Raw genomic sequence first — 25,481 nt, forward strand, 5'->3', positions numbered from 1 at the left:
AGAAGTCCAAAATGTGCCTGCGTTACACTGGGTTAACATGGGGGAGCTTACAGGCACATGCATGTGTGATGATGATTTCTACCTCTGGTACACACCAACCATGTCTGGTTTCAGTGCTGGGGCCCCTTTTACAACCCCTGCAACCGTGAGGTAGAGCAGCAATAGATTGCTTCTTTCTGATTCCTTCTCACCAATCTCTATCCCTCTATCTACACTACTGCGCTTTTAGCATTTTTGCATTTTTAAAAATTTTATTTAGCCTTTATTTAACTAGGCAAGTCAGTTAAGAACAAATTCTTATTGACAATGGCGGCCTACCCCGGCCAAACCCTAACCCAGACGACACTGGGCCAATTGTGCGCCACCTTATGGGACTCCCAATCACGGCCGGTTGTGAGACAGCATTCAATCGAACCAGGGTCTGTAGTGACGCCTCTAGCGCTCAGATGCAGTGTCTTGGACCACTGCGCCACTCGGGACCCCAAAATTATGAGAAGGGATGAATAATTGCCTTGCTTGTGTGTGTATGTGTGTGTGTGTGTACATGCGTGCAGGCCTGCCTTTCTGCGTACATGCATGCCTATGTTCATTCCTGTACATGCATGCATGGGTGTGTGAAGGTATGGGGAAAATGGTGCCTCATGGGAGACTGGAGGAGGGGGTTGCCCTGATAAAGCTGCTTATGAAGCTGCACTGCATGACACTGATAACAGCTCAGTGAGATTTGACCAGCCTAAAAACAGACAGGGGGAACGGATGAGATAAAGAGAGAGAGAGAGTGATCCACAAAGAATTTGAAAACGCTGGGGCTCCTCCCTTTTGTACTTTAACCTATTTGCGCATCGCTACAGCACTGTATATATACATAATGTGACATTTGAAATGTCTTTATTCCTTTGGAACTTCTGTGAGTGCAATGTCTACTGTTCATTTGTATCGTTTGTTTCACTCTTGTTTATGATCTATTTCACTTGCTTTGGCAATGTTAAAATATGTTTCCCATGCCATTAAAGCCCTTGAATTGAATTGAGAGAGAGTGAAAGCTGGGAGAATTATAGAAAGAGGAAGCCATGCCCCTATAACCCTGAGCGTCTCAAAAGACACCTACGAAATGTCCATTTACAATGTCACCACTGGTAGAGTTGAGTTGGAAGGAAGGAGCCAAGTCTGAGCTCCTTCTGGCCAAACGTGCTGCATAGCAGCTAACCCACATATAGCATCATTGTGCCTGACAGTCTATCTCACAACTTCTGAGAAACTTGTGGTGCGAAAATGCAGAGAGCAAGATAATCAGACCATGATATTTATTTTGAGGGTAAGACACAAGCGCCATGTGTCCCAATGTAATGTACAAATGTGAATTATAGTAAAATAGACTAGACTATAGGATTAATCCTCATTTATGGATTATGGCTTTAGGTCGATGATTAATCTTTATGCCATGTCCTCAATCGGCCAGCTTTAGTTGTGCTTTATTTCAACAAAGTGAAAGTTAGGCTATGCAGCTATACATCACATAGGCCCAACATATGTAGGCTATACAATTCATTTATGATACGAACTTGAAAGATGCAGGTAAAGACCCGGGGAAGACACTAGTATGCACTGGTTTTGCTCATTGGAGCAACACGAGTGCGCAGTCTTAACAGCCACAGGAGCGCATTAGAGGAGCGGCGGCGAGGGTAATCAGCTGCGAAACTTCTCTCATCCTGCGGTCCGCTCTGACTACAGTTTGGGAACGAGCTGAGCTGCATGCATAATAACACGGCACAGAGAATTGGATTCAGTTGCGCGCTCTCTGTCTCTCGCTTTATCTGAACCAAGGCATTCTAACGATGACAGCATAAAAACACGTGGACCAAGGGTTCACTGTAGGAGTGTATTGATGGGACCTATCTCGTGGTTTGTTTCTTTACGGCGCTTAAACTAAACTTCTGAGAGAAGGTTGTTTTTTTCAAACGCTGCTGCGTTTGTGCAGAGGGGAGATAGAGATGTCATCTGGTCAAGGACTACTGAACGTCTTCTCCTGCTCAACTCCAGCCTCAAAAGCCATCTCTAAAAGGAAGTTGCGACAAACTCGGAGCCTGGACCCTGATATTATAAGGAAATGTGGCACAGAGACAGATGGAACCCATGGGGACCGCTTGGGGTCACCTGGTTTGCGCGTTGAGGAGGCAGGTGCGTTTTCATCCTCGCCAAGCTCCCTTGAGCACCCGGTTGCGTTGAAATCAGATGCCCGGTCCAGAAATCTTAGGGTGAAACAACCCCTTTCGTCTTTATCTGGTCCCTCCACACCCTTGGACCTCTCCCCGACATCAAACTTTCCCTTTAACTATGACGTGACTGTGAGGGGCACAAAGCGGAATACCGCGTGGGATTTACCGTTTCTGGTGAGGAGCCCCAGCGTCACTCCAACTGGGAGCACGAACACATTATTCTCACCGCGGAGATGGCTTCAGAAGAAGCAGCAACAGTCCAGTTCTCACGCCTATATCGTTTGGAAGTCGGAGGTAAATATGAAGATGCGTGCACTCCACGCAATAAAAAATAAGCCTTCATAGTATTCAAGAGAAATGACATATTGACAACATACTTTTGTCTTTGAGGATTTACAGTGCCCTCAGAAAGTATTCACACCCCTCGACTTTTTCCCCATTTAGTTGTGTTACAGCCTGAGTTTAACGTCGATTACATTTAGATTTTGTGTCACTGACCTACACACAATACCGCGAATTAAGTTTTTATAAAAGTTTACACATTTAAAAAAATGAAAAGCTGAAATGTCTTGAGGCAATAAGTATTCAATACCTTTGTTATTAAGGCAAGGTACATGCATACGCACACATTGTGATATTGTTGTATAGTGGTATTGAACATTTTGTGTTGTGGATATGTGGTGGTGTATGGATGTTATATCATTTACTGTTTTATATTTAGCTCATTCAGTACAAACATAGTTCACTGTTTTATATTTTGTTTTATATAAAATGTGGGTGCTTGGTGTGTTTGGACCCCAGAAAGAGTAGTGGTGTAATAAATACAAAATAAAATACAGAATAAAAATATTCCAAAACATGTATCCTGATAGCAATAAGGCACTAAAATAAAACTGCGATGGCGATGTCCACATCATGCTATGTATATGCTTCTCATCGGCAAGGACTAGGGAGTTTTTTTAGGATAGAAATAAAAGGGATAGACACTGGGAGACAAATTTGTTTTAGGTCAATAACCTAAAACACAAGGCCAAACATACACTGGAGTTGCTTACCAAGACGACCTTGAATGTTCTTAAGTGGCCTAGTTACAGTTTTGACTTAAATCGACTTGAAAATCTATAGCTATCTATAGTTATAAATGGCTGTCTATCAATGATCAACAATCAACTTGATAGAGCTTGAAGAATTCTACAAATAATAAACGTGCAAATATTGTGCAATCCAGGTGTGCAAAGCTCTTAGACTTACCCAGAAAAACTCACAGCTGTAATTGCTACCAAAGGTGATTCTATCATGTATTGTATTCACACTCAGGGGTGTGAATAATTATGTAAATGAGATATTTCTGTATTTAATTTTCAATAAATGTGCAAAAATGTCTAAAGACATATTTTCACTTTGTCATGATGGGTTATTGTGTTTAGATGTGTAAAAAAAATAAGAAGATTTAATCCGTTTTGAATTCAGGCTGTACCACAACAGAATGTGTAACAACTTATGCAACAACTTATGTGTAACAACCTAAGGGGTATGAAAACTTTCTGAAGGCGCTGTACAACGTTCCGGAGTAGGCCCGAAGGTGACACGTGTTTATATTTCCATTTCTTGTCTTTTGATAATTAGAGATGATTTGTTTCATATTTTCATAGTTAATAGGAGAGAGTGCCTGCATGTAACAGCATCTGCAGAGTGGCTGCAGCAGTCAGACCCATAATGAAATCCTTACAAAAACATACTTGGGATTTATTTTTAGCTGTGGCTTTAATGGCTGCATATTTGGCAGCTGTCCACATGCTCCAGTCTAGTTGAAAGGTGTAATGATGCCCCCCCCCTCCATCTCTAGTGGACTCCCTTGCTATCTGGGATCCTTAGGACGCTCATACCTGAAGTTTACATTTAAAATGGTGAAGTTAAGGGCTAAAGTTAGGGTTAGGTAAGGGAGGCTGCTTTAGGGAGGACGGCTCATAATAATGGCTGGAAAGGAGCTAATGGAATGGCATCAAACACATGGAAACCATGTGTTTGATGTATTTGATACTATTCCATCGATTCCGCTTCAGCCATTAAAATGAGCCCGCCCTCCCCAATTAAGGTTCCACCAACATCCTGTGGTTATGGTTAAGGTTAGGGTAAAGCAGGGCTCTCCAACCCTCTTCCTGGAGAGCTATCATCCTGTAGGTTTTCACTCCAACCCTAATCTAGCGCACCTGATTCTAATAATTAGCTGGTTGATAACCTGAATCAAGTTAGTTACAACTGGTGTTGGAGCGAAAACCTACAAAAGCTCTCCGGGAACAGGGTTGGAGAGCCCTAGGGTAAATGGAGGGGTTAAGGTTAGGGTTAGGGTTAGGGTTAGGGTTGGGACATCCCAAGGATCCTGTGTAGCGCTAAACCTGGAATTACGTTCATGTAGCGATGCTTTGGCAGCACGTGACAACGCGTTTTGATGGCCCTGAGTTGGTTCTCACCAGTATGAACTGAACTGTCACTGGGTCAAAGACAGACACATGAAAAAAAATAGCTGTTTCACGATTTGTGGACCCTTCCCCATTATGTTGTTGTTCCCCAAAACAGGGCAATGAATGTGACATAGACCTATGATTCAGGAAACTCAGTCAGTGTGAATGGTGGGAATTTCCTACAAGCCTGAATGTGATTGAATATAATATAATTGAATTACATTTATATTTAAATCCATTAAACAGAGGCAACAGAAATGATTTCCTTTTTTGCTGACAGTTAAACTATGGTGACTTTGATGCTCTAGGACGCAGGGGTAGAGGCAGTATCTTTCCTGTGACTGGTATTATCCCTTCGAGCTACACTACACAAGTAAGTGGGCACCTGCCCGTCAAACATCTTATTCCAAGTCATGGGCATTAATAATATGGAGTTGGTCCCCGCTTTGCTGCTATAACAGTATCCACTGTTCTGGGAACGGCTTTCCACTATATGTTGGAACATTGCTGCGGGTACTTGCTTCTATTCAGCCATAAGAGCATTAGTGAGGTCGGGAACTGATGTTGGGCGATGAGGCCTGGCTCGCAGTCGGCATTCCAATTAATCCAAAAGGTGTTCGATGGAGTTGAGGTCAGGGCTCTTTACAGGCCAGTCAAGTTCTTCCACACCAATCTCGACATATCATTTCTGTATGGATTTCGCTTTGTGCACGGGGAATTTTCATGCTGGATCAGGAAAAGGCCTTCCCAAACAGTTGCCACAAAGTTGGAAGCACAGAATCATCTACAATGTCATTGTATGCTGTAGGTTTAATATTTCCCTTCACTGGAACTAAGGGGCCTTTCCCGAACCATGAAAAACAACCCCAGACCTTTATTCTTCCTCAAACAAACTTTACAGTTGACACAATGCAATCGGGCAGGTGTCGTTCTTCTGGCATCCGCCAAACCCAGATTTGTCCGTTGGACTGCCCAATGGTGAAGCGTGATTCATCACTCCAGAGAACGTGTTTCCATTGCTCCAGAGTTCAATGGCGGCGTGCTTTACACCACTCCTACCGATGCTTGGCATTGCACATGGTGATCTTAGGCTTGTGTGTGGCTGCTCGGCCATGGAAGCCCATTTCATGAAGCTCCCGACGAACAGTTCTTGTGCTGACATTACTTCCAGAGGCAGTTTGGAACTCGGTAGTGAGTGTTACGCTTTTCAGTACTTGGCGATCCCGTTCTGTGAGCTTGTGTGGCATACCACTTCGCGTCTGAGCCGTTGTTGCTCCGAGACGTTTCCAATTCATAATAACGGCACTTACAGCTTACAGGCAGCTCAAGCAGGGCATAAATTAGTTGGAAAGGTGGCATCTTATGACGGTGCCACGTTGTTTAAAATACTCAATTCCAAAACCAACATGTCAGGTTTGCTAGGTTTGTCAGGTATATGGCAAAAGGACAGGTAGTTCCTCGTTACCAGACGTTCTAAACTAGTTGACATCAACAGCATATGATGTAACACATCAAGTATTTTGGGTCTCTGATTCAGTTATGGTGATGAAAAGTGTGTTTGATCTGCTATCTATTATCTCTAGAAGGCTCCTTTGAAGTCTACAATCAATCGGCTACCTGGGTGTAATTGGGTGTTGCCTCCTTGGGTGTGTAATTTCTCATCCCGAAATCCTCGGACGGTACAACCCATCAATCAATCAAATGTATTTATCAAACCCTTTTTACATCAGCAGATGTCACAAAGTGCTTATACAGAAACCCAGCCTAAAACCCCAAGGGCACCTATTGAGAGTACAGGGAAGATTAATTGCAAACCGAAACTGGCAAAGGTGGTTTGGGATTTATGGTTTTTGGATCACTCGCAAGGCCTATCATATTAAACACTAACAAGGTCGTAACTCTGTTTTTGGATATCCTACCACTGCATACATTATGTATCATTGAGATAAAGCAGGGTTGCTTCTTCTTCTCCACAATATTTAGATAGGATAGTGGTATCCCACTAGTCTATTCCTACAGACGCTGGCAAGCACAACTAGCGGATACATGCTGTAGTGTATTCAGTTTTTTCGAACATGTTTTTGTCATATCATAGCTTTGTAGCTTGCTTATCTTGTCATAAATTGCCATTGACAGTCTATCTTTGGATTCCCTTAGTGGGTGTTGGGTGTTGATTAGTGGGTGTTGATTCTGTATTGATTCTGTGTCAGATCGGCCTAATGAAATCACAAGATACCGAATTGAACATTTCAACCAACTACTCAGCTAAGAGATTCAGAGTAGAGTAATTATTATTTTCCGATGTGATCCATGAACAGGAAGTGAAACCAGTTTGTTGAAGTTTGTGAGGAACTAGCAGGTTTACATTCAGGACCTATTTTTGGACATCACTTCCATTAATGGTTTAAGAGTGAACGAGTGGAAAGAAGAAAAAGAGGGAAGAGAAGGAGAAAAGCAGTAGCTAGGGTGTCTTAGTTTATCTTATTGAGTCATTCTACTAAAGACACCAGCTTGAAGCTTCAGTCAGGCTATAACAGGAAAAGGCCATTACTGGACATACTGTATGTTTACTGTTTATGTTCCGTTGTTGCTAAGTAGGCCTGAGACTCATCCAGGCATATATGACTTAATTTAATGCACATTCTGTACAGTATAGCATATGAAGAGTTTATTTCCAATATGCTATATCCACCTATTTTTCACATTTGTGTTTTTTCATCAGAAATTATCGCTAATGGGTGCCTTCACGTGTGTGTAAAATATTACTATTCTCAAATGTTAAATTAATAGATTTTAGATGTGTGTAAGAAATAGTCTTATTCTTGCCAAAATGCTATATATACATTGTTTAGCTGGAATGGAATGTTCGTATCCTGTATATTTGACTGTGATATGTGGTTGTGTCACGCCCTGACCTTAGAGAGACGTTTTATTTCTCTATTTGGTTAGGTCAGGGTGTGATTTGGGTGTATATTCTATGTTTTCTATTTCTTTGTTTTTGACCACGTGTGGTTCAAAATCAGAGGCAGCTGTCAATCGTTGTCTTTGATTGGGAATCATACTTAGGCAGCCTTTTTCCCCATCTAATGTTGTGGGTAATTATTTATTTTCTGTGTGCGTGCGCCACGGTTTGTTCACGGTCGGTTTCTGTTTAAGCGTTTTTTTTGTGTGAAGGTTTCACTTTATTAAAGATGTGGTGTTACATGCACGCTGCGCCTTTGGCTCATCTATGACAGGGAGTTTGAAGACAGTGAACGTGACATGTTGTCTCACCCAGCTATCTTAAGATGAATGCACTTACTGTAAGTCGCTCTGGATAAGAGCATCTGCTAAATGACTAAAATGCAAATCTCATATTACTGTATTTAATAATATATCAACAAAAAAATATTTTAAATATTGATGTCAATTTGTCTTCTTGTCTGTGTAAAACATAGCAAAACTACTTATTTCTCTGAGTGATGCATACATAAAGCATTTTGAAAATAATATGGTTATTTCTCCCTCTGATCTGAAACCATGAAGGGATAGATTTTAAGCAAATACTGTCATTGAACAACCCCATGCCATAGGGGGAAAAAAACACACCAATCAAATCAAATCAAATGTATTTATATAGCCCTTCGTACATCAGCTGATATCTCAAAGTGCTGTACAGAAACCCAGCCTAAAACCCCAAACAGCAAGCAATGCAGGTGTAGAAGCACGGTGGCTAGGAAAAACTCCCTAGAAAGGCCAAAACCTAGGAAGAAACCTAGAGAGGAACCAGGCTATGTGGGGTGGCCAGTCCTCTTCTGGCTGTGCCAGGTGGAGATTATAACAGAACATGGCCAAGATGTTTAAATGTTCATAAATGACCAGCATGGTCAAATAATAATAATCACAGGCAGAACAGTTGAAACTGGAGCAGCAGCACGGCCAGGTGGACTGGGGACAGCAAGGAGTCATGTCAGGTAGTCCTGATGTAAGGGATTTCCTCCTCTTCTTCCGAAGAGGAGAGGCGAAAAGGATCAGAGGACCAATATGCGGCGTGGTAAGTGTCCATGGTTCTTTTAATATGAAAATGTACACATGAACAACTGAGTTTAAAAACAATAACCGTGGAATGAACGAAACCCAAAACAGTACCGTGTGGTGAAAAACACAGACACGGAAACAAACACCCACAAACACACAGTGAAACCCAGGCTACCTAAGTATGATTCTCAATCAGAGACAACTAATGACACCTGCCTCTGATTGAGAACCATACTAGGCCGAAACATAGAAATACCCAAATCATAGAAAAACAAACATAGACTGCCCACCCCAACTCACGCCCTGACCATACTAAATAATGACAAAACAAAGGAAATAAAGGTCAGAACGTGACACCTGAGGCATGGTCCTAGGGCTCAGGTCCTCCGAGAGAGAGAAAGAAAGAGAATTAGAGAGAGCATACTTAAATTCACACAGGACACCGGATAGGACAGGAGAAGTACTCCAGATATAACAAACTGACCCTAGCCCCCCCGACACACAAACTACTGCAGTATAAATACTGGAGGCTGAGACAGGAGGGGTCAGGAGACACTGTGGCACCAATTTCTTTTAAAATGTCTTAAAACAATAAAAGCTAATTTCCCAACATCTCTGAAAAATTGCTCTATAGTGTTTTGGAATGAAACTCTTCATATAGTTCTGGTTGGCGCCTGTGCATTTCACTTTTTTACGTCCACACCATACTCCTTTAGGATAAGTATGTATTCATTTAGTTACTAGACGTTATCTCAAAGAGTTATTCAAACTGGCCCCATGTCATTACCCCTTCGCTCCTTACTTGTGATTTATACTGGCAACTCTTTTAGCTGCAGTTACCTAATGGTTTCTCCCCACTCCTATAAGTTGACAGAATAACATTATTATAGTATTACCGATATACAGTTGAAGTCAGAAGTTTACATACACCTTAGCCAAGTACATTTAAACTCCGTTTTTTTTTTTTTACAATTCCTGACATTTAGTCCTAGTAAAAATGCCCTGTCTAAGGTCAGTTAGGATCACCACTTAATTTTAAGAATGTGAAATGTCAGGATAATAGCAGAGAGAATGATTTATTTCAGCTTTTATTTCTTTCATCACATTCTCAGTGGGTCAGAAGTTTACATACACTCAAGTAGTATTTGGTAGCATTGCCTTTAAATTGTTTAACTTGGGTCAAATGTTTCAGGTAGCCTTCCACTAGCTTCCCACAATACGTTGGGTGAATTTTGGCCCATTCCTCCTGACAGAGCTGGTGTAACTGAGTCAGGTTTGTAGGCCTCCTTGCTCGCACACACTTCTTCAGTTTTTCCCACAAATCTTCTATAAGATTGAGGTCAGGGCTTTGTGATGGCCACTCTAATACCTTGACTTTGTTGTCCTTAAGCCATTTTGCCAAAACTTTGAAAGTATGCTTGGGGTTATTGTCCATTTGGAAGACCCATTTGCGACCAAGCTTTAACTTCCTGACTGATGTCTTGAGATGTTATGTCAATATATCCACATAATTTTCCTGCCCTCATGATGCCAACTATTTTGTGCTTCACGGTTGGGATGTTGTTCTTTGGCTTGCAAGCCTCCCCTTTTTTCCTCCAAACATAACAATGGTCATTATGGCCAAGCAGTTCTATTTGGTCTGGTGAAACAAAATAGAACTGTTTGGCCATAATGCCTTGAGGGCAGAAACAAATGTGAATGGTTTATTTAGGCGAGAAATGTGATGGGTTAAGTTTAGACATGTAATCCCAAATGTTTAATGTTAGGGTTAGCAATGAGGTTAAGTTTCTGCAATCACTGTTAGTGTAAGATTGAATAAGGAAAACTCCTCTGAGCTACAGGTTGGTTGATGCTCAGTGCTGCTATAGACAGTTTCCACTGTATAATGTACATGTTCTAGTCTAGCTGGCATAGACAGAAACATACACACGGAGAGACATTCTCAAGTCAAGTGACCTAGAGAAGACCTCCTGTCAAAACAATCAAGACCATGTCTTCAAAGACCATTGATAACTGCCCGAACCTGTTCAAAGACTGCAGACTGCAGGTCTAACTGGATGCATGTGTTCAAAGAAGGTTAGGTAGATATTACTGTTCTGGACGTGTTCTGAGCGTGTCTCCTCAGCATAGTCATCGTGAGGTCTGTCTTCAGGCTACAGTGCTGTTTAGGCAAGTCCAGTGGATTGATCACACATTGTGATGGATCACACTGGGATCTTTTAGGAAAGGGTTTTGATTTCAACTCGACCTTGCCTAAAAGCTACCCCACCTTACACTCTGCACATACGCACGCACGCACGCACATTTCTTTAAAGAGGGGGGTGACGACCTTGACAGAGACATCTCCGGAATGTTTTTCAGTGTGTGTAGTAGCTGGATTGGTTCAACCTGCCATCCCTTTTGCCCACTTCGCTTTTTCACGTAGTGCTGAATCGCAGTTCTGTCTTAACTCGAAAATAACTCTCGGTGAATGTCATCTGACAATTATTGTTCCCTGGCCGAACTTCAATCAAATGATGAAGCTAATTGCAGAAAGAAGACAGTGCGTCTGCATGCCACACTGGCAGAAATAACTGGTTCGCATTTTTCCCCCTCGCATCCTTCCCCTTGGGGAAATCAACCGGGGACTTGGGTCTGTGAATCCTCTGCCGCTAGAGTTCTAATCTAATTTCAATCAGAATGTCATTTGTTGTGGTAGTTGTTACTATCGACCGACACCATGCTATCTGGGTCAGATCGTTTTTTAGAGTTGTTGCTTGCATTTTATATCTCTATTATTTATCCGTCAATTACAGACGCTATCTGACTGAAAAAGTGGACCCTAAGACAAACAAAATCCTAGAAGTGAAGATCGCATGTTATTGGATTTGTGTATGAAGGGGACTATTTGTTGGTTTATCAGGAGACACATTGGCACACCCTTCCTACAACTGCTAGCCTGGTCCCAGATCTCTGTGCTCTTCTGACTCTTATCCTATGACAAGACAGCACAAACAGATCATGCGTCAGGCTATACAACTAGTGCTAGCCCACCATCACCACTAAGGCTACAGACCTTTGGCTTCTGCATTATCTCAAGATGGCTCCCTCAGGTGATCCACAGAGTGAAGTGCTCCTGCTGTCTCTGTGAGAGATACAGTGGAATGTTTATGCAGTAGAAAATCATACTAGGATGATGTTCTACAGCTTGGAGAAATGAAAATAACCAACCGTCTGTTCTCCCTGCCAGGAGAGGAAAACATTCAAAACCGTGGGTTTGTTCAAACACAGGGGTTGGATGCCACAAAGGGTTGCATGACATACGATCTGGCTGAGGGTGATCATTCAGTTAGCTTGTAATATTGAATGCTGGATTTTAGTACGATTTTCAGTGCTTTAAAACTTTTTTGGGGGGTGCTATATTTCACAACTGTAGTGCGAAATGTATACTGTTTATTAGCAGTCATTTCACTAAACAAATGGAATTTTGGGGCATGGTTTAGGTTTATTATTTGTCTACATGGAAAGTGTTCTCTCCTTTTGAGGAAAAGGGGTATCTACTGAAATAGAACCACATGTAAAGTGAACATGATTCTCCGTTGCCAAATCTCAGTGTCTGTTGCCAATTAAGTCTCTCCTACAAGGGCTCACACGTTAATGTGGTCAGTCATGGGAAAAGCATGTATATGATTTAAGCCATTTCAAACCCTCACACTGCTCCAATATAAGTCTTTGTACTGGGTATTGGGTTCATGAATTCAATTTATTTATTCATTTAGTTGAATATGAACTGTGGCAATCTGTTATACAAAGGCTAAATCTTCACATGGAGAAATTCACAAGCAATGTATTTCAAACAGACCTGGGCTTTCAGCCCATGTGAAATGGAATAGTGGCTGTGCAGGAGGCCCTCTGTTCCCCTCAAGTCAATATCACTGATTACCATGTTTGTGGCTGTTGAGTAGAACACGCATATAGACTACCTACACACTTGCTCAAGATCACAAAGCTTGGAGAGTTGGACTCACGTATTTTGCTCTACGGTTATTACCATCTTGCATGTCACCTGAAGACTAGTTTAGAGGTGCTGCTGTTCCTCTGTGCCTCTGTCCATCTGTAATAGAGGGCCGTACGGGCCGGCCCTTCTGCCAGCGGGACCTGTAGACTTCATCAGGCCGAGGAAGTCGAGTAGTTTTCATTTCCTGTCACTATTAGAGAATGAGCCTGAAGGAAGGAAGTGTTTTATAGGCCAGGTCTACTTCAGTCGATCAGGAGGGTTTAATAAGATACATTCTATTTGACACACAAGTTGTGTGTCCGGCTGCAGTATGTTTCCATTTCACAATAGGCTACTGCTGTTTGAGATTCACACATTCTTTCAAAATGACCTTTTACATGTGAATTTATTTGCGATGTGAATTCTATCTTATTTGGAGAGAGAAGCACTGAAAACAAGTGTCATTAACAAATTATTACAACTATAAGTCTTCATTTACCTTGTGCTTTAATTTCCATCTAGGATTTGTCTGTGTCAAAACTCTCTAACATCGGTACAGTTCTGCTCAAGTGAGATAAGATCGGCATAAGCAGAAATGATTTGTGCATGTTTTTCGAGAACATGAAGTTTGGCATCTAGTTTCCATTTGCATGCCGTTCCTACTGAGACTCAGTATCACTATGAGGGAGAAGAAATAAATCACTTTTAGGATGGGAGTACCACTCCCACATCCAAGAATTTCATATTTTGTACTTAACTTTTTGAGATACAATAATTCCTAATACAGTCATTCCTAAAAAAGGAGAAAGAAAAATCGTTCTTGGGTGCTGTAGGTTATGTTTTACGTGTCCGAATCATTCCGTTTTTTTCTGTAGACATTTATAGTAGATGAGGGAAAGAAACTCGTCCATGGCTGCTTCCGAGACCCATGGCTGCTTTCCAGCAACACTCATCCTTGGCTGCTTCCTAGCTTCAGCCTCACTCGTCCACGGCTGTTTCCTGGACCCATGTCTGCTTTCCAGCAACACTCATCCTTGGCTGCTTCCTAGCTTCAGCCACACTCGTCCACGGCTGTTTTCTGCCTTCAGCCTCATTCGTCCACGGCTGCTTCCTAGCTTCAGCCTCACTCGTCCACGGCTTCTTCCTAGCTTCAGCCTCAGAGAAAGGTGGAAGAGTTGTTTGGAATTCCAGTCCATTGATGCATGGGACCCTGATGAAAAAGGGTGACTGCCCACAATTCCCAATCCTCTCCTCTGGCTTCACACTCAGCTAAATTCCAGCTATTTCTGCTCAATTTTTTCACCCTGCTTTCCCAGGCCTGTTGTTACCTAGAATAACCAAGGCACTGGTGCCAGAAACACACAGTAGTCTGAATGGCATACGAACGTTTATGCTGTAGAACTACTAGGTCCCCTCTATTCATGTCTATAGGAGCCTATGGATTGTTTTGAATTTACCATTTGATTGATGTTGTGCTTGATGTAGATGGGAGGATACAGTGGCTTCAGTTGAATCCTATGCCGATATAGGATCCTGCTGACATTTAATCAAGTCCACAGAATGAGCTTATGGAATAAGTGACACAGTTATGCCTAGTAACATTGTCATGTCGCAGAGTCCATATTCAGGTGTTTTGAATCAATTCGTAGCTAAACAAACTCTACAGACAGCCTGTGATGTGGCTCAGTGTGTTCTCATCCGAGTGAACATAAAATCTAATGTACTGTTCTAGACAGCTTTCTGATTGACTCGGGTCAAAAGAGGGGTAAGTCAGTGTGAGGAGGCCCACGTGAAGAACCCAATTGACCAGGCATCGTCCGGGTTTTGGCCCGGTGTAGGCCATCATTGTAAAAAATAATTTGTTCTTAACTGACTTGCCTAGTTAAATAAAGGTTCAGTATGCATACTACCTTTACCATATTGAAACTGTTGATATTAGCCCACTACCACTTTCATGCTGCTACTTCTACTTGTACCACCAGCACTAGCAATTGATACTGTTCCCACTACTTTTACTTATGTTGTCATTGGATACACATGTATCTGTAATAACAGCAGGCACACAGACCTTACCCCTGGAGTGTCGCTATCTTTCTCTCTCTCTCTCTCTCTTCTCCGCTCCCTCTCTCCATTCTGCCTGTTCAGTGCTGTGACCTGACCTCTGGTTTCCGTGGCAGCCAACTGAGGCCCTCCTCCTCCTCCGTATCGTAGTGTTCTTCACTGCACTTAATCACATGGACGAAGCTCACAAACAATCTTTAGTTGTGGGTCGAGAAATATCAGAGTCCGCCTTACTCATCAACCATGTGCCAGTTTTGTCAAAAATCAAATAGTCCGGCTAACTGACAACCTCTACACGGTTAAAATCACCCCACTGCTACAAGTACAATCCAAAACAAGCTAACTGCGACCCCTGTATGACAACATATAGCTAGACCCCAGCAATCATTGCGCCCATATATCCTACCTGAACAGATCACAGAGTCTAACTAGCTTGTCGTTCTTGGAGGCCTATCCATCCTAAATAATGCTGGGAGACTCTGTGAAACTCTGTGAACTTGTTTGTCAGACAGGCAAAGCCCAGCAGCAGAAGAATATCCACATTTAATCACAGGGATGTTGCAGAGCTAGTGAACTAACAAGACATTACTCAGCTAGGCTACAGTGTAGCTAACTCTATCGCTCCTGAGAGAGGACCTTATCAGTGTGTTCCCCCTTCACTCCCATTGGCCGGCAGAGCTCAGAGGAGACAGGTTTATCTGCTGTTGTACAGTCTTGGTCTTGGAAATAATTAAGCAATAAGGCACGAGGGGGCATGGTATATGGCCAATATACCACGGCTAAATGCTGTTCTTATGCACGACGAATAGTGCCAGGATACAGCCTTTAGCCGTGGTATATTGGCCATATACCACAAACTCCTGAGGTGCCTTATTGTTATTATAAATTGGTTACCAATGTAATTAGAGCAGTACAAATACATGTTTTGTCATACCCGTGGTATACGGTCTGATATACCATGACTGTCAGCCAATCAGCATTCAGGGCTCGAACCACCCAGTTTATAATTTAAAATAACTCGCAACTTTAGTAGGATTGTCATTAGAGACCGTGACAAAGTATTGTTTGTAGTAGCTATTGTAGCTATTGTAGCTTGTACATTTTGTGATTATTACTAAAACATCCAACAGTAGCGGTGTCCAAGCAAGATGGCGTCCGATGTGAAACTGAAATGTGCAAAAGTGTTTGGGATTCTAAAAATAAGAGGCACATGTTTGCTTGGGTTTTCTAATTCAGGTCTTTGCCTGACCTGAATGCCTGCCAGCAGAAATAGTAATGGTTGTGTAAATATGGCACCTCAGATGTAGGCCAAACAGACTCTCCAACCAGAAGACCTTTCACCCTGAACTCTGTCAGACAGCAAGGAAGCATAACAAAACACGAAGCAAGAGGCATTTTCGTCCCAGCAGCCATGGCCTCTGCAGCTATTAATAGAAAATAGCTTCAGACTATTTTGTTGCTCTCCGGGCGGCCTACGTTTGAGGAACAGGGCGATGGGTTTAGAGTGTGAGTGTGTGTGTGTGTGTGTGTGTGTGTGTGTGTGTGTGTGTGTGTGTGTGTGTGTGTGTGTGTGTGTCCATGTGAACGTGGTAGTGGAGCAGTTGGTATCAATATACAGTAGGTGTTTCTTTGTAGAGTTTTCTGGCCTAATGTCTCAGGCCAGTACACACTGGAGGCTATGTGAGTAGGACAGGGAAAGAACACCTCCTTATAGTGTTTGTGTGTGTGTGTGTGTATGCCCTGAAGCTGATTTGATTATTGATCATGTTCAGATTGAATTTCTAGTGCAATGTGTGTGTGTCTGCAGTGCTAGAACCGTGGAAAAATGTATATGGGAGTTACATTGGCATCTACAGCTACGTGGTAGTTTGATTGTTGCTTAGGTTTGTATGTGAGGTCACACAAAAGTACATTCGAGGAGACTATCCATCTGCAATAATTGGTTAACATATTCCAGATAAATAGTCTCTTCTCTGTGACAATGCGGACAAAAGGAGTGTCTCATTTGGCAATGTAACCCTAACTCCACCTAGTGGTATTCATTTCAATGTGGCTGAGTTGGGAGTTTGACGGGAACGTGTCCAGAGTGCAAGAAACAAGATGGGATGTTGAGAAATAGGTGTAGGTTGCTGTGTTAACCAGACGGGGGTGCTATTGACTTTTTCCTCCCCTGTTGCAGCCTCACTCAAAGCTAGCTGAACAGAATGCTGAGTCTACAGCTGCAATGACATTTGGTGCAATCCAGCAGAACACAGTCAGTGTGAATGAGCTGAGCTTCCGGGTGGCCTGTGGTTACAGCTGTGCCCAGCTGCCCGCCCCCCCCCTCCTCTGGCTAACCTGCCATGAATATCTCTCCCTGCTCAAACATTGTGGTGGTAGTGACTCATTGGATTGTAACCCCTACACATGATCATGCTGTTACAACATAATATTATTGTTTAAGAGTGTGAATTATGGTAATACTATGGCCAGAGAACAAAGTACTAACGAGTTACTCAGTGGGTATAGACATCATATCCAGGCATGGATCCCTTTCACTACTGCTGTGTCCCTCCCCAGAAGCCTGGTGCTGTGACGTTACATGTGTGTGTGTGTGTGTGTGTGTGTGTGTGTGTGTGTGTGTGTGTGTGTGTGTGTGTGTGTGTGTGTGTGTGTGTGTGTGTGTGCGAGTGAGTGAGAGAATATGTGTGTATAAATGTGGTGTGTATCCTGGCCTCCAGATGTATGAGCAGTGTAGGGTAGTGATGGGAAAAGATCGCTACAGTTACATGTCGGGATATTATTTTGATGATATATTGTATCTTTTTGACAATATTACAATATTATTTTTCAGCTAGTTGGCTGCAGCTGCACCAAAACGACAGTATTTTTTCTTCATGGCTTGTTCTTTTTAAATAGGGAGCCAATTCGTTGTCAGCACTTTTGTTTTCATGACTGATAAAAACGTGTTTTCTCATGGCTCTGTCTCTTGTCCCTCTGCAGCAGAGCAATATGTTTGGAACATCAAATTGCAATAAAATCAGTTTTCAATATGTATCTTATCAACACCTAAGAATCGTGATAATATCATATCGTGAGGTCCCTAGTAATTCCCAGCCCTTGCATAGGGTCGAGTTCACCAGGGTTAGGGTCGAGTTTCCCAGGGTTAGGGTCGAGTTCCCCACGGTTAGAGTTGTTCATCAGGGTTAGAGTTGTTCACCAGGGTTAGGGTTGGTTGAGTTCACCAGGGTTAGGGTTGAGTTCCCCAGGGTTAGGGCCGAGGTCCCCAGGGTTAGAGTTGTTCATCAGGGTTAGAGTTGTTCACCAGGGTTAGGGTTGGTTGAGTTCACCAGGGTTAGGGTTGAGTTCCCCAGGGTTAGGGCCGAGGTCCCCAGGGTTAGAGCCGAGTTCCCCAGGGTTAGAGTTGTTCACCAGGGTTAGAGGAGTTCACCAGGGTTAGGGTCGAGTTCCCCACGGTTAGGGCCGAGGTCCCCAGAGTTAGAGTTGTTCACCAGGGTTAGGGCCGAGTTCCCCAGGCTTAGAGTTGTTCACCAGGGTTAGGGTCGAGTTCCCCAGTGTTAGAGTTGTTCACCAGGGTTAGGGCCGAGTTCCCCAGGCTTAGAGTTGTTCACCAGGGTTAGGGTCGAGTTCCCCAGGGTTAGGGCCGAGTTCCCCAGGGTTAGGGCCGAGTTCCCCAGGGTTAGAGTTGTTCATCAGAGTTAGGGTTGGTTGAGTTCACCAGGGTTAGGGTTGAGTTCCCCAGGGTTAGGGTTGAGTTCCCCAGGGTTAGGGCCGAGTTCCCCAGGGTTAGAGCCGAGTTCCCCAGGGTTGGAGTTGTTCACCAGGGTTAGAGGAGTTCACCGGGGTTAGGGTCGAGTTCCCCACGGTTAGGGCCGAGGTCCCCAGGGTTAGGGCCGAGTTACCCAGGCTTAGAGTTGTTCACCAGGGTTAGGGCTGAGTTCCCCAGGCTTAGAGTTGTTCACCAGGGTTAGGGCCGAGTTCCCCAGGCTTAGAGTTGTTCACCAGGGTTAGGGCCGAGTTCCCCAGGCTTAGAGTTGTTCACCAGGGTTAGGGTCGAGTTCCCCAGTGTTAGAGTTGTTCACCAGGGTTAGGGCCGAGTTCCCCAGGCTTAGAGTTGTTCACCAGGGTTAGGGTCGAGTTCCCCAGGGTTAGGGCCGAGTTCCCCAGGGTTAGGGCCGAGTTCCCCAGGCTTAGAGTTGTTCACCAGGGTTAGGGTCGAGTTCCTCAGGCTTAGAGTTGTTCACCAGGGTTAGGGTTGAGTTCACCAGGGTTAGGGTCGAGTTCCCCAGGGTTAGAATCGAGTTCACCAGGGTTAGGGTTGAGTTCACCAGGGTTAGGGTCGAGTTTCCCAGGGTTAGGGTCGAGTTCCCCAGGGTTAGAGTTGTTCATCAGGGTTAGAGTTGTTCACCAGGGTTAGGGTTGGTTGAGTTCACCAGGGTTAGGGTCGAGTTCCCCAGGGTTAGGGTTAAGTTCACCAGGGTTAGGGTTGAGTTCCCCAGGGTTAGGGTCGAGTTCCCCAGGGTTAGAGTTGTTCATCAGGGTTAGGGTTGAGTTCACAAGGGTTAGGGTTAAGTTCACCAGGGTTAGGGTTGAGTTCCCCAGGGTTAGGGTCGAGTTCCCCAGGGTTAGGGCCGAGTTCCCCAGGGTTAGAGTTGTTCACCAGGGTTAGAGGAGTTCACCAAGGTTAGGGACGAGTTCCCCACGGTTAGGGCCGAGGTCCCCAGGGTTAGAGTTGTTCACCAGGGTTAGGGTCGAGTTCACCAGGGTTAGAGTTGTTCACCAGGGTTAGAGGAGTTCACCAAGGTTAGGGACGAGTTCCCCAGGGTTAGGGCCGAGTTCCCCAGGCTTAGAGTTGTTCACCAGGGTTAGGGTCGAGTTCACCAGGGTTAGGGTCGAGTTCACCAGGGTTAGGGTCGAGTTCCCCAGGGTTAGAGCCGAGGTCCTCAGGGTTAGGGTCGAGTTCCCCAGGCTTAGAGTTGTTCACCAGGGTTAGGGTTGAGTTCACCATGGGTGAATAGACGGTAACATGGGAGGACTGTAGGAGAGTGACTATAATTATTGCACAAACGAGCGGTGGAGGAGTCAGTTGAAACAGGAAGAGCAGGGGAGCTGAGGTAACAAACTGACAACCTTCAGTATGTTGTTTTACTAAAGCTGACGGAGGGCTATATTCTTATGTCAACATAGAAAATAAGTGATATGGCACACTGCATGGTCTAGTCTGCAACCCTATAAAGTATTCTAATATTTCAAGGCGGTGCTTGAAATATTTAGTTGTTTTTCTTAGGATAATGTATGGATGTGTCACCTTGCTGTATTGCATTGTATTGTATTGAATTGTAACACCCTTTCATTGTCCACATTTTCCCCTCTCCTCCTCCTCCTCTCCAACCTTTTATCTCTCCCTTTCCTCCTTTCATCTCTCTATCGCCCATCCCTCACTTTATTCAGATGGCGTGTCCTCCTTAAGTCACAGGATGTGTCCCAAATGGCACCCTATTCCCTATATAGTGCACTACGTTTGACAAAAACCTCATGGCCCCTTTTCCAAATGAATGCGCTATATAGGGAATAGGCTGACATTTGGGACATACCCACAGTCTCCATGTTAGTAGCTAATTAAATAGACGGCAGAAAGAAGCTGTCCTTTTTTCCCCAGGGTTAGGGCCGAGTTCCCCAGGGTTAGAGCCGAGTTCCCCAGGGTTGGAGTTGTTCACCAGGGTTAGAGGAGTTCACCGGGGTTAGGGTCGAGTTCCCCACGGTTAGGGCCGAGGTCCCCAGGGTTAGGGCCGAGTTACCCAGGCTTAGAGTTGTTCACCAGGGTTAGGGCTGAGTTCCCCAGGCTTAGAGTTGTTCACCAGGGTTAGGGCCGAGTTCCCCAGGCTTAGAGTTGTTCACCAGGGTTAGGGCCGAGTTCCCCAGGCTTAGAGTTGTTCACCAGGGTTAGGGTCGAGTTACCCAGTGTTAGAGTTGTTCACCAGGGTTAGGGCCGAGTCCCCCAGGCTTAGAGTTGTTCACCAGGGTTAGGGTCGAGTTCCCCAGGGTTAGGGCAGAGTTCCCCAGGGTTAGGGCCGAGTTCCCCAGGCTTAGAGTTGTTCACCAGGGTTAGGGTCGAGTTCCTCAGGCTTAGAGTTGTTCACCAGGGTTAGGGTTGAGTTCACCAGGGTTAGGGTCGAGTTCCCCAGGGTTAGAATCGAGTTCACCAGGGTTAGGGTTGAGTTCACCAGGGTTAGGGTCGAGTTTCCCAGGGTTAGGGTCGAGTTCCCCAGGGTTAGAGTTGTTCATCAGGGTTAGAGTTGTTCACCAGGGTTAGGGTTGGTTGAGTTCACCAGGGTTAGGGTCGAGTTCCCCAGGGTTAGGGTTAAGTTCACCAGGGTTAGGGTTGAGTTCCCCAGGGTTAGGGTCGAGTTCCCCAGGGTTAGAGTTGTTCATCAGGGTTAGGGTTGAGTTCACAAGGGTTAGGGTTAAGTTCACCAGGGTTAGGGTTGAGTTCCCCAGGGTTAGGGTCGAGTTCCCCAGGGTTAGGGCCGAGTTCCCCAGGGTTAGAGTTGTTCACCAGGGTTAGAGGAGTTCACCAAGGTTAGGGACGAGTTCCCCACGGTTAGGGCCGAGGTCCCCAGGGTTAGAGTTGTTCACCAGGGTTAGGGTCGAGTTCACCAGGGTTAGAGTTGTTCACCAGGGTTAGAGGAGTTCACCAAGGTTAGGGACGAGTTCCCCAGGGTTAGGGCCGAGTTCCCCAGGCTTAGAGTTGTTCACCAGGGTTAGGGTCGAGTTCACCAGGGTTAGGGTCGAGTTCCCCAGGGTTAGGGTCGAGTTCCCCAGGGTTAGAGCCGAGGTCCTCAGGGTTAGGGTCGAGTTCCCCAGGCTTAGAGTTGTTCACCAGGGTTAGGGTTGAGTTCACCATGGGTGAATAGACGGTAACATGGGAGGACTGTAGGAGAGTGACTATAATTATTGCACAAACGAGCGGTGGAGGAGTCAGTTGAAACAGGAAGAGCAGGGGAGCTGAGGTAACAAACTGACAACCTTCAGTATGTTGTTTTACTAAAGCTGACGGAGGGCTATATTCTTATGTCAACATAGAAAATAAGTGATATGGCACATTGCATGGTCTAGTCTGCAACCCTATAAAGTATTCTAATATTTCAAGGCGGTGCTTGAAATATTTAGTTGTTTTTCTTAGGATAATGTATGGATGTGTCACCTTGCTGTATTGCATTGTATTGTATTGAATTGTAACACCCTTTCATTGTCCACATTTTCCCCTCTCCTCCTCCTCCTCTCCAACCTTTTATCTCTCCCTTTCCTCCTTTCATCTCTCTATCGCCCATCCCTCACTTTATTCAGATGGCGTGTCCTCCTTAAGTCACAGGATGTGTCCCAAATGGCACCCTATTCCCTATATAGTGCACTACGTTTGACAAAAGCCTCATGGCCCCTTTTCCAAATTAATGCACTATATAGGGAATAGGCTGACATTTGGGACATACCCACAGTCTCCATGTTAGTAGCTAATTAAATAGACGGCAGAAAGAAGCTGTCCTTTTGTTATCTTGGTTACAGAGGTAAACATAGGGCCTGTGTCTATTCCTCTTTTTTTATGCTGTTAATATTATTGTATAAGAGTGTGAATTATGGTAACACTATGGCCAGAGAACAAAGTACTAATGAGTTACTCAGTGGGTATAGACATCATATCCAGGCATGGATCCTTTACCCTACTGCTGGGTCCCTTCCCAGAAGCCTGGTGCTGTGACGTTACGTATGTGTGTGTGTGTGTGTGTGAGTGAGTGAGTGAGAGAATGTGTGTGTATAAATGTGGTGTGTATCCTGGCCTCCAGATGTGAGAGCAGTGTAGGGTAGTGATGGGAAAAGATCGCTACAGTTACATGTCGGGATATTATTTGTGATAATATATTGTATCTTTTTGAAAACACCCTTTCATTGTCCACATTTTCCCCTCTCCACCTCCTCCTCTCCAACCTTTTATCTCTCCCTTTCCTCCTTTCATCTCTCTATCGCCCATCCCTCACTTTATTCAGATGGCGTGTCCTCCTTAAGTCACAGAATGTGTCCCAAATGGGACGCTATTCCCTATATAGTGCACTACTTTTGACAAAAGCCTCATGGCCCCTTTTACAAATGAATGCACTATATAGGGAATAGGCTGACATTTGGGACATACCCACAGTCTCCATGTTAGTAGCTAATTAAATGCACGGCAGAAAGAAGCTGTCCTTTTATTATCTTGGTTACAGAGGTAAACATAGCGCCTGTGTCTATTCCTCTTTTTCCTCCCTCCCTCCCTTCCTCCCTCCCTCCCTTGCACTCACACTGTTTTGGAAGGGATCATAGACCCTCGTCATACCAGAGCAGGGTCTGAAGAGCGCTGACGCACTTCAGTGTTCTGTGTGTGTGTGCGTATGCGTGTGTGTGTGTTTTAGCAGTTGGATACACTTGATGATGTGCTCATGTTCTAGCCAAGTGTTTGATAAACCTTTAAATGCCCTTGTTATGGTTTTAGAAAAGACTAGAGCCATAGATTGCTCTAGAGTCTAAAATGTCATCATTCTACCCAAAGCCCAGTGCACTGTGGGAATGTGTGCAGAATAAACATACTGAAAGAGTCCCCTTAGTGCCCACTTTACTGTGCCTAGTCTGCCTGGCTTTGTCCATGCTGCTGCTCCTGTCTCTCTCTGCTTCCACATCCCTTTGTCACGTTGTATCACTACACCCACACCCCACTGGCTCCCCTCAGACGAGAACAGTCTGCTGCTGGAATGGAGACATTACAGGAATAATCATTTTTCTTTCTGGCCTGCTCGGGAAACCGTAGCTGCCGCGGCAATGGAGGAGTATTAGGGAGAGAGGCAGACGGCTTCAGGGGTTGAGAGAGGAGAGGGAGGGGCAGGGAAGGAGTAGAGAGAGGACGTTGTTACTACAGGGAAAGGACGCTGAGCTAAGGCTGAGTTCTCGTTATTCAAAAGTCAGAGTCATTTGAATCAAGACCCCCATGCGGTCAGTTACATTAAGAAGCCCAAATGATGGGTGAATTTCAGTTTAGAATAGCTTAACTGTCTCTGGATCATCTGAATGAAGGAAATACATTTGGGAGGCTTATTGAAACAAAAAGGGGAGGTTCTTGTGGTCAATCTAAAACAAAGAGGAGCCAACACTTTAACTAGGAGTCTAGATCATTATATTAAGACATTAGTCTCGGATTTAATACGATTGTAAAAATGAACGGCTCCTACTAATATTCTGCAGAAGGCTGAATTAATTTGCCTGGCTACCCAAACTTGCTTAGGCCAAACGTTAATTTATTCTCCGCAATGAGTCTGGATCTGAGTACCTTCTAGACGATTTCTAGAATGCAAACACATTCTATCCATTCTGATTGGTCCCAGAAACCGATGGGTTGGGCTAGATACTCTGATTGATTAGAGCTGAGCCAATTGCAGATTACTTTGTTTTGTACAACAACCCGCTTTTTGACATCACCACAAACAACTTCAACGATGGCAGTCTTAGACTGAAGTATGGTGCGAACATAGGACAGTGGAAGAACTCCGTTTGAGTCGTCAATCAATTAATTAATCATAATTTGCCCTAAGCTGAGCCTCAAAGCCCATGGGGTAGCGTGGGAAATGGAGTCCTGGGTAGAAGCTGCTCAGGCTGAGGCCCGTTTGAGAGCTGCGGTTGTCTGAAGCCACACCTGTGTCGGATTAGCTGAGCCAGCAGGGAGGGCTTCCCTCTAATGGAGACTTAATAGGCTCTGAAATGACTTACTGCTGCTGCCGCTGTGTGAGGAGCAGAGCACTGTCTTACTGGGTTCAGTGTGAGACAATGGCTTCCATGTAAGACGGTGGGTTTCATGTTAGACACTGTGCTGCACCCACAGACAGAGAGGCAGACAGAGAGGCAGACAGAGAGGCAGAGACAGAGAGGCAGAGACAGACAGACAGAGACAGACAGACAGACAGACAGACAGACAGACAGACAGACAGACAGACAGACAGACAGACAGACAGAGACACACACACACACACACACACACACACACACACACACACACCACTGCATTCACTCATTCCAAACGGTCCCTACACTGTTCCATTGTAGTGCAGCAGCAGAGCGACTAGAATATGCCCTCTACTGGCCAACACTGCTACCAACCAGCAGCCCAACATTCTTCAGGGGGCTGCCCATCCAAGTTTCAAGTAACTTAATAAACTCATCAGCCTGCTACTGTATGCTCCTCTGCATGCTACTCCTATCATGTTGAAACTGCTGATATTAGCCCACTACCACTTTCATGCTGCTACTTCTACTTGTACCACTACCACTAGCAATTGATACTGTTCCCACTACTTTTACTTATGTTGTCATTGGATACACATGTAATAACAACAGGCAGGCCTATCTTACAACTGAGCATACAGACCTCTCTACCTTATCCCTGGAGTGTCTCTCTCTCTCTCACTCACTCACTCACTCACTCACTCACTCACTCACTCACTCACTCACTCACTCACTCACTCACTCACTCACACACACACACACACACACACACACACACACACACACACACACACACACACACACACACACACACACACTTGGTGTCGGCTCACCCCTACAGAGCCAAGAGCAGCTGGAAGCTCTCAGAGCAGGAGGACACACACTGCTAACCTCTCACTGAGAGCACGCTCGTGGCGAGGGCCTGTGGTGCATTAAGACTCAGGGAAG

General features: G+C 44.6%; 1 protein-coding gene across 2 annotated transcripts in view; it reads left to right on the forward strand.

Moving 5' to 3' along the window:
* Positions 1-1,697: 1,697 nt before the first annotated feature.
* Positions 1,698-25,481, forward strand: part of LOC110527437 (rho GTPase-activating protein 6) — a 90,936-nt gene continuing 67,152 nt past the window's right edge. Inside the window, exon 1 of one of the 2 annotated variants that reach the window (XM_036982862.1) lies at positions 1,698-2,510. In XM_036982862.1, coding sequence (XP_036838757.1) covers positions 1,992-2,510 — 519 coding nt within the window. In that variant the 5' untranslated portion in view covers positions 1,698-1,991. The remainder of the gene's footprint in view (positions 2,511-25,481) is intronic. The other variant, XM_036982861.1, reaches the window with a different exon arrangement.

The sequence above is a fragment of the Oncorhynchus mykiss genome, chromosome 7 (genome assembly GCF_013265735.2).
Source record: "Oncorhynchus mykiss isolate Arlee chromosome 7, USDA_OmykA_1.1, whole genome shotgun sequence".
NCBI classification, from domain to species: domain Eukaryota; kingdom Metazoa; phylum Chordata; class Actinopteri; order Salmoniformes; family Salmonidae; genus Oncorhynchus; species Oncorhynchus mykiss.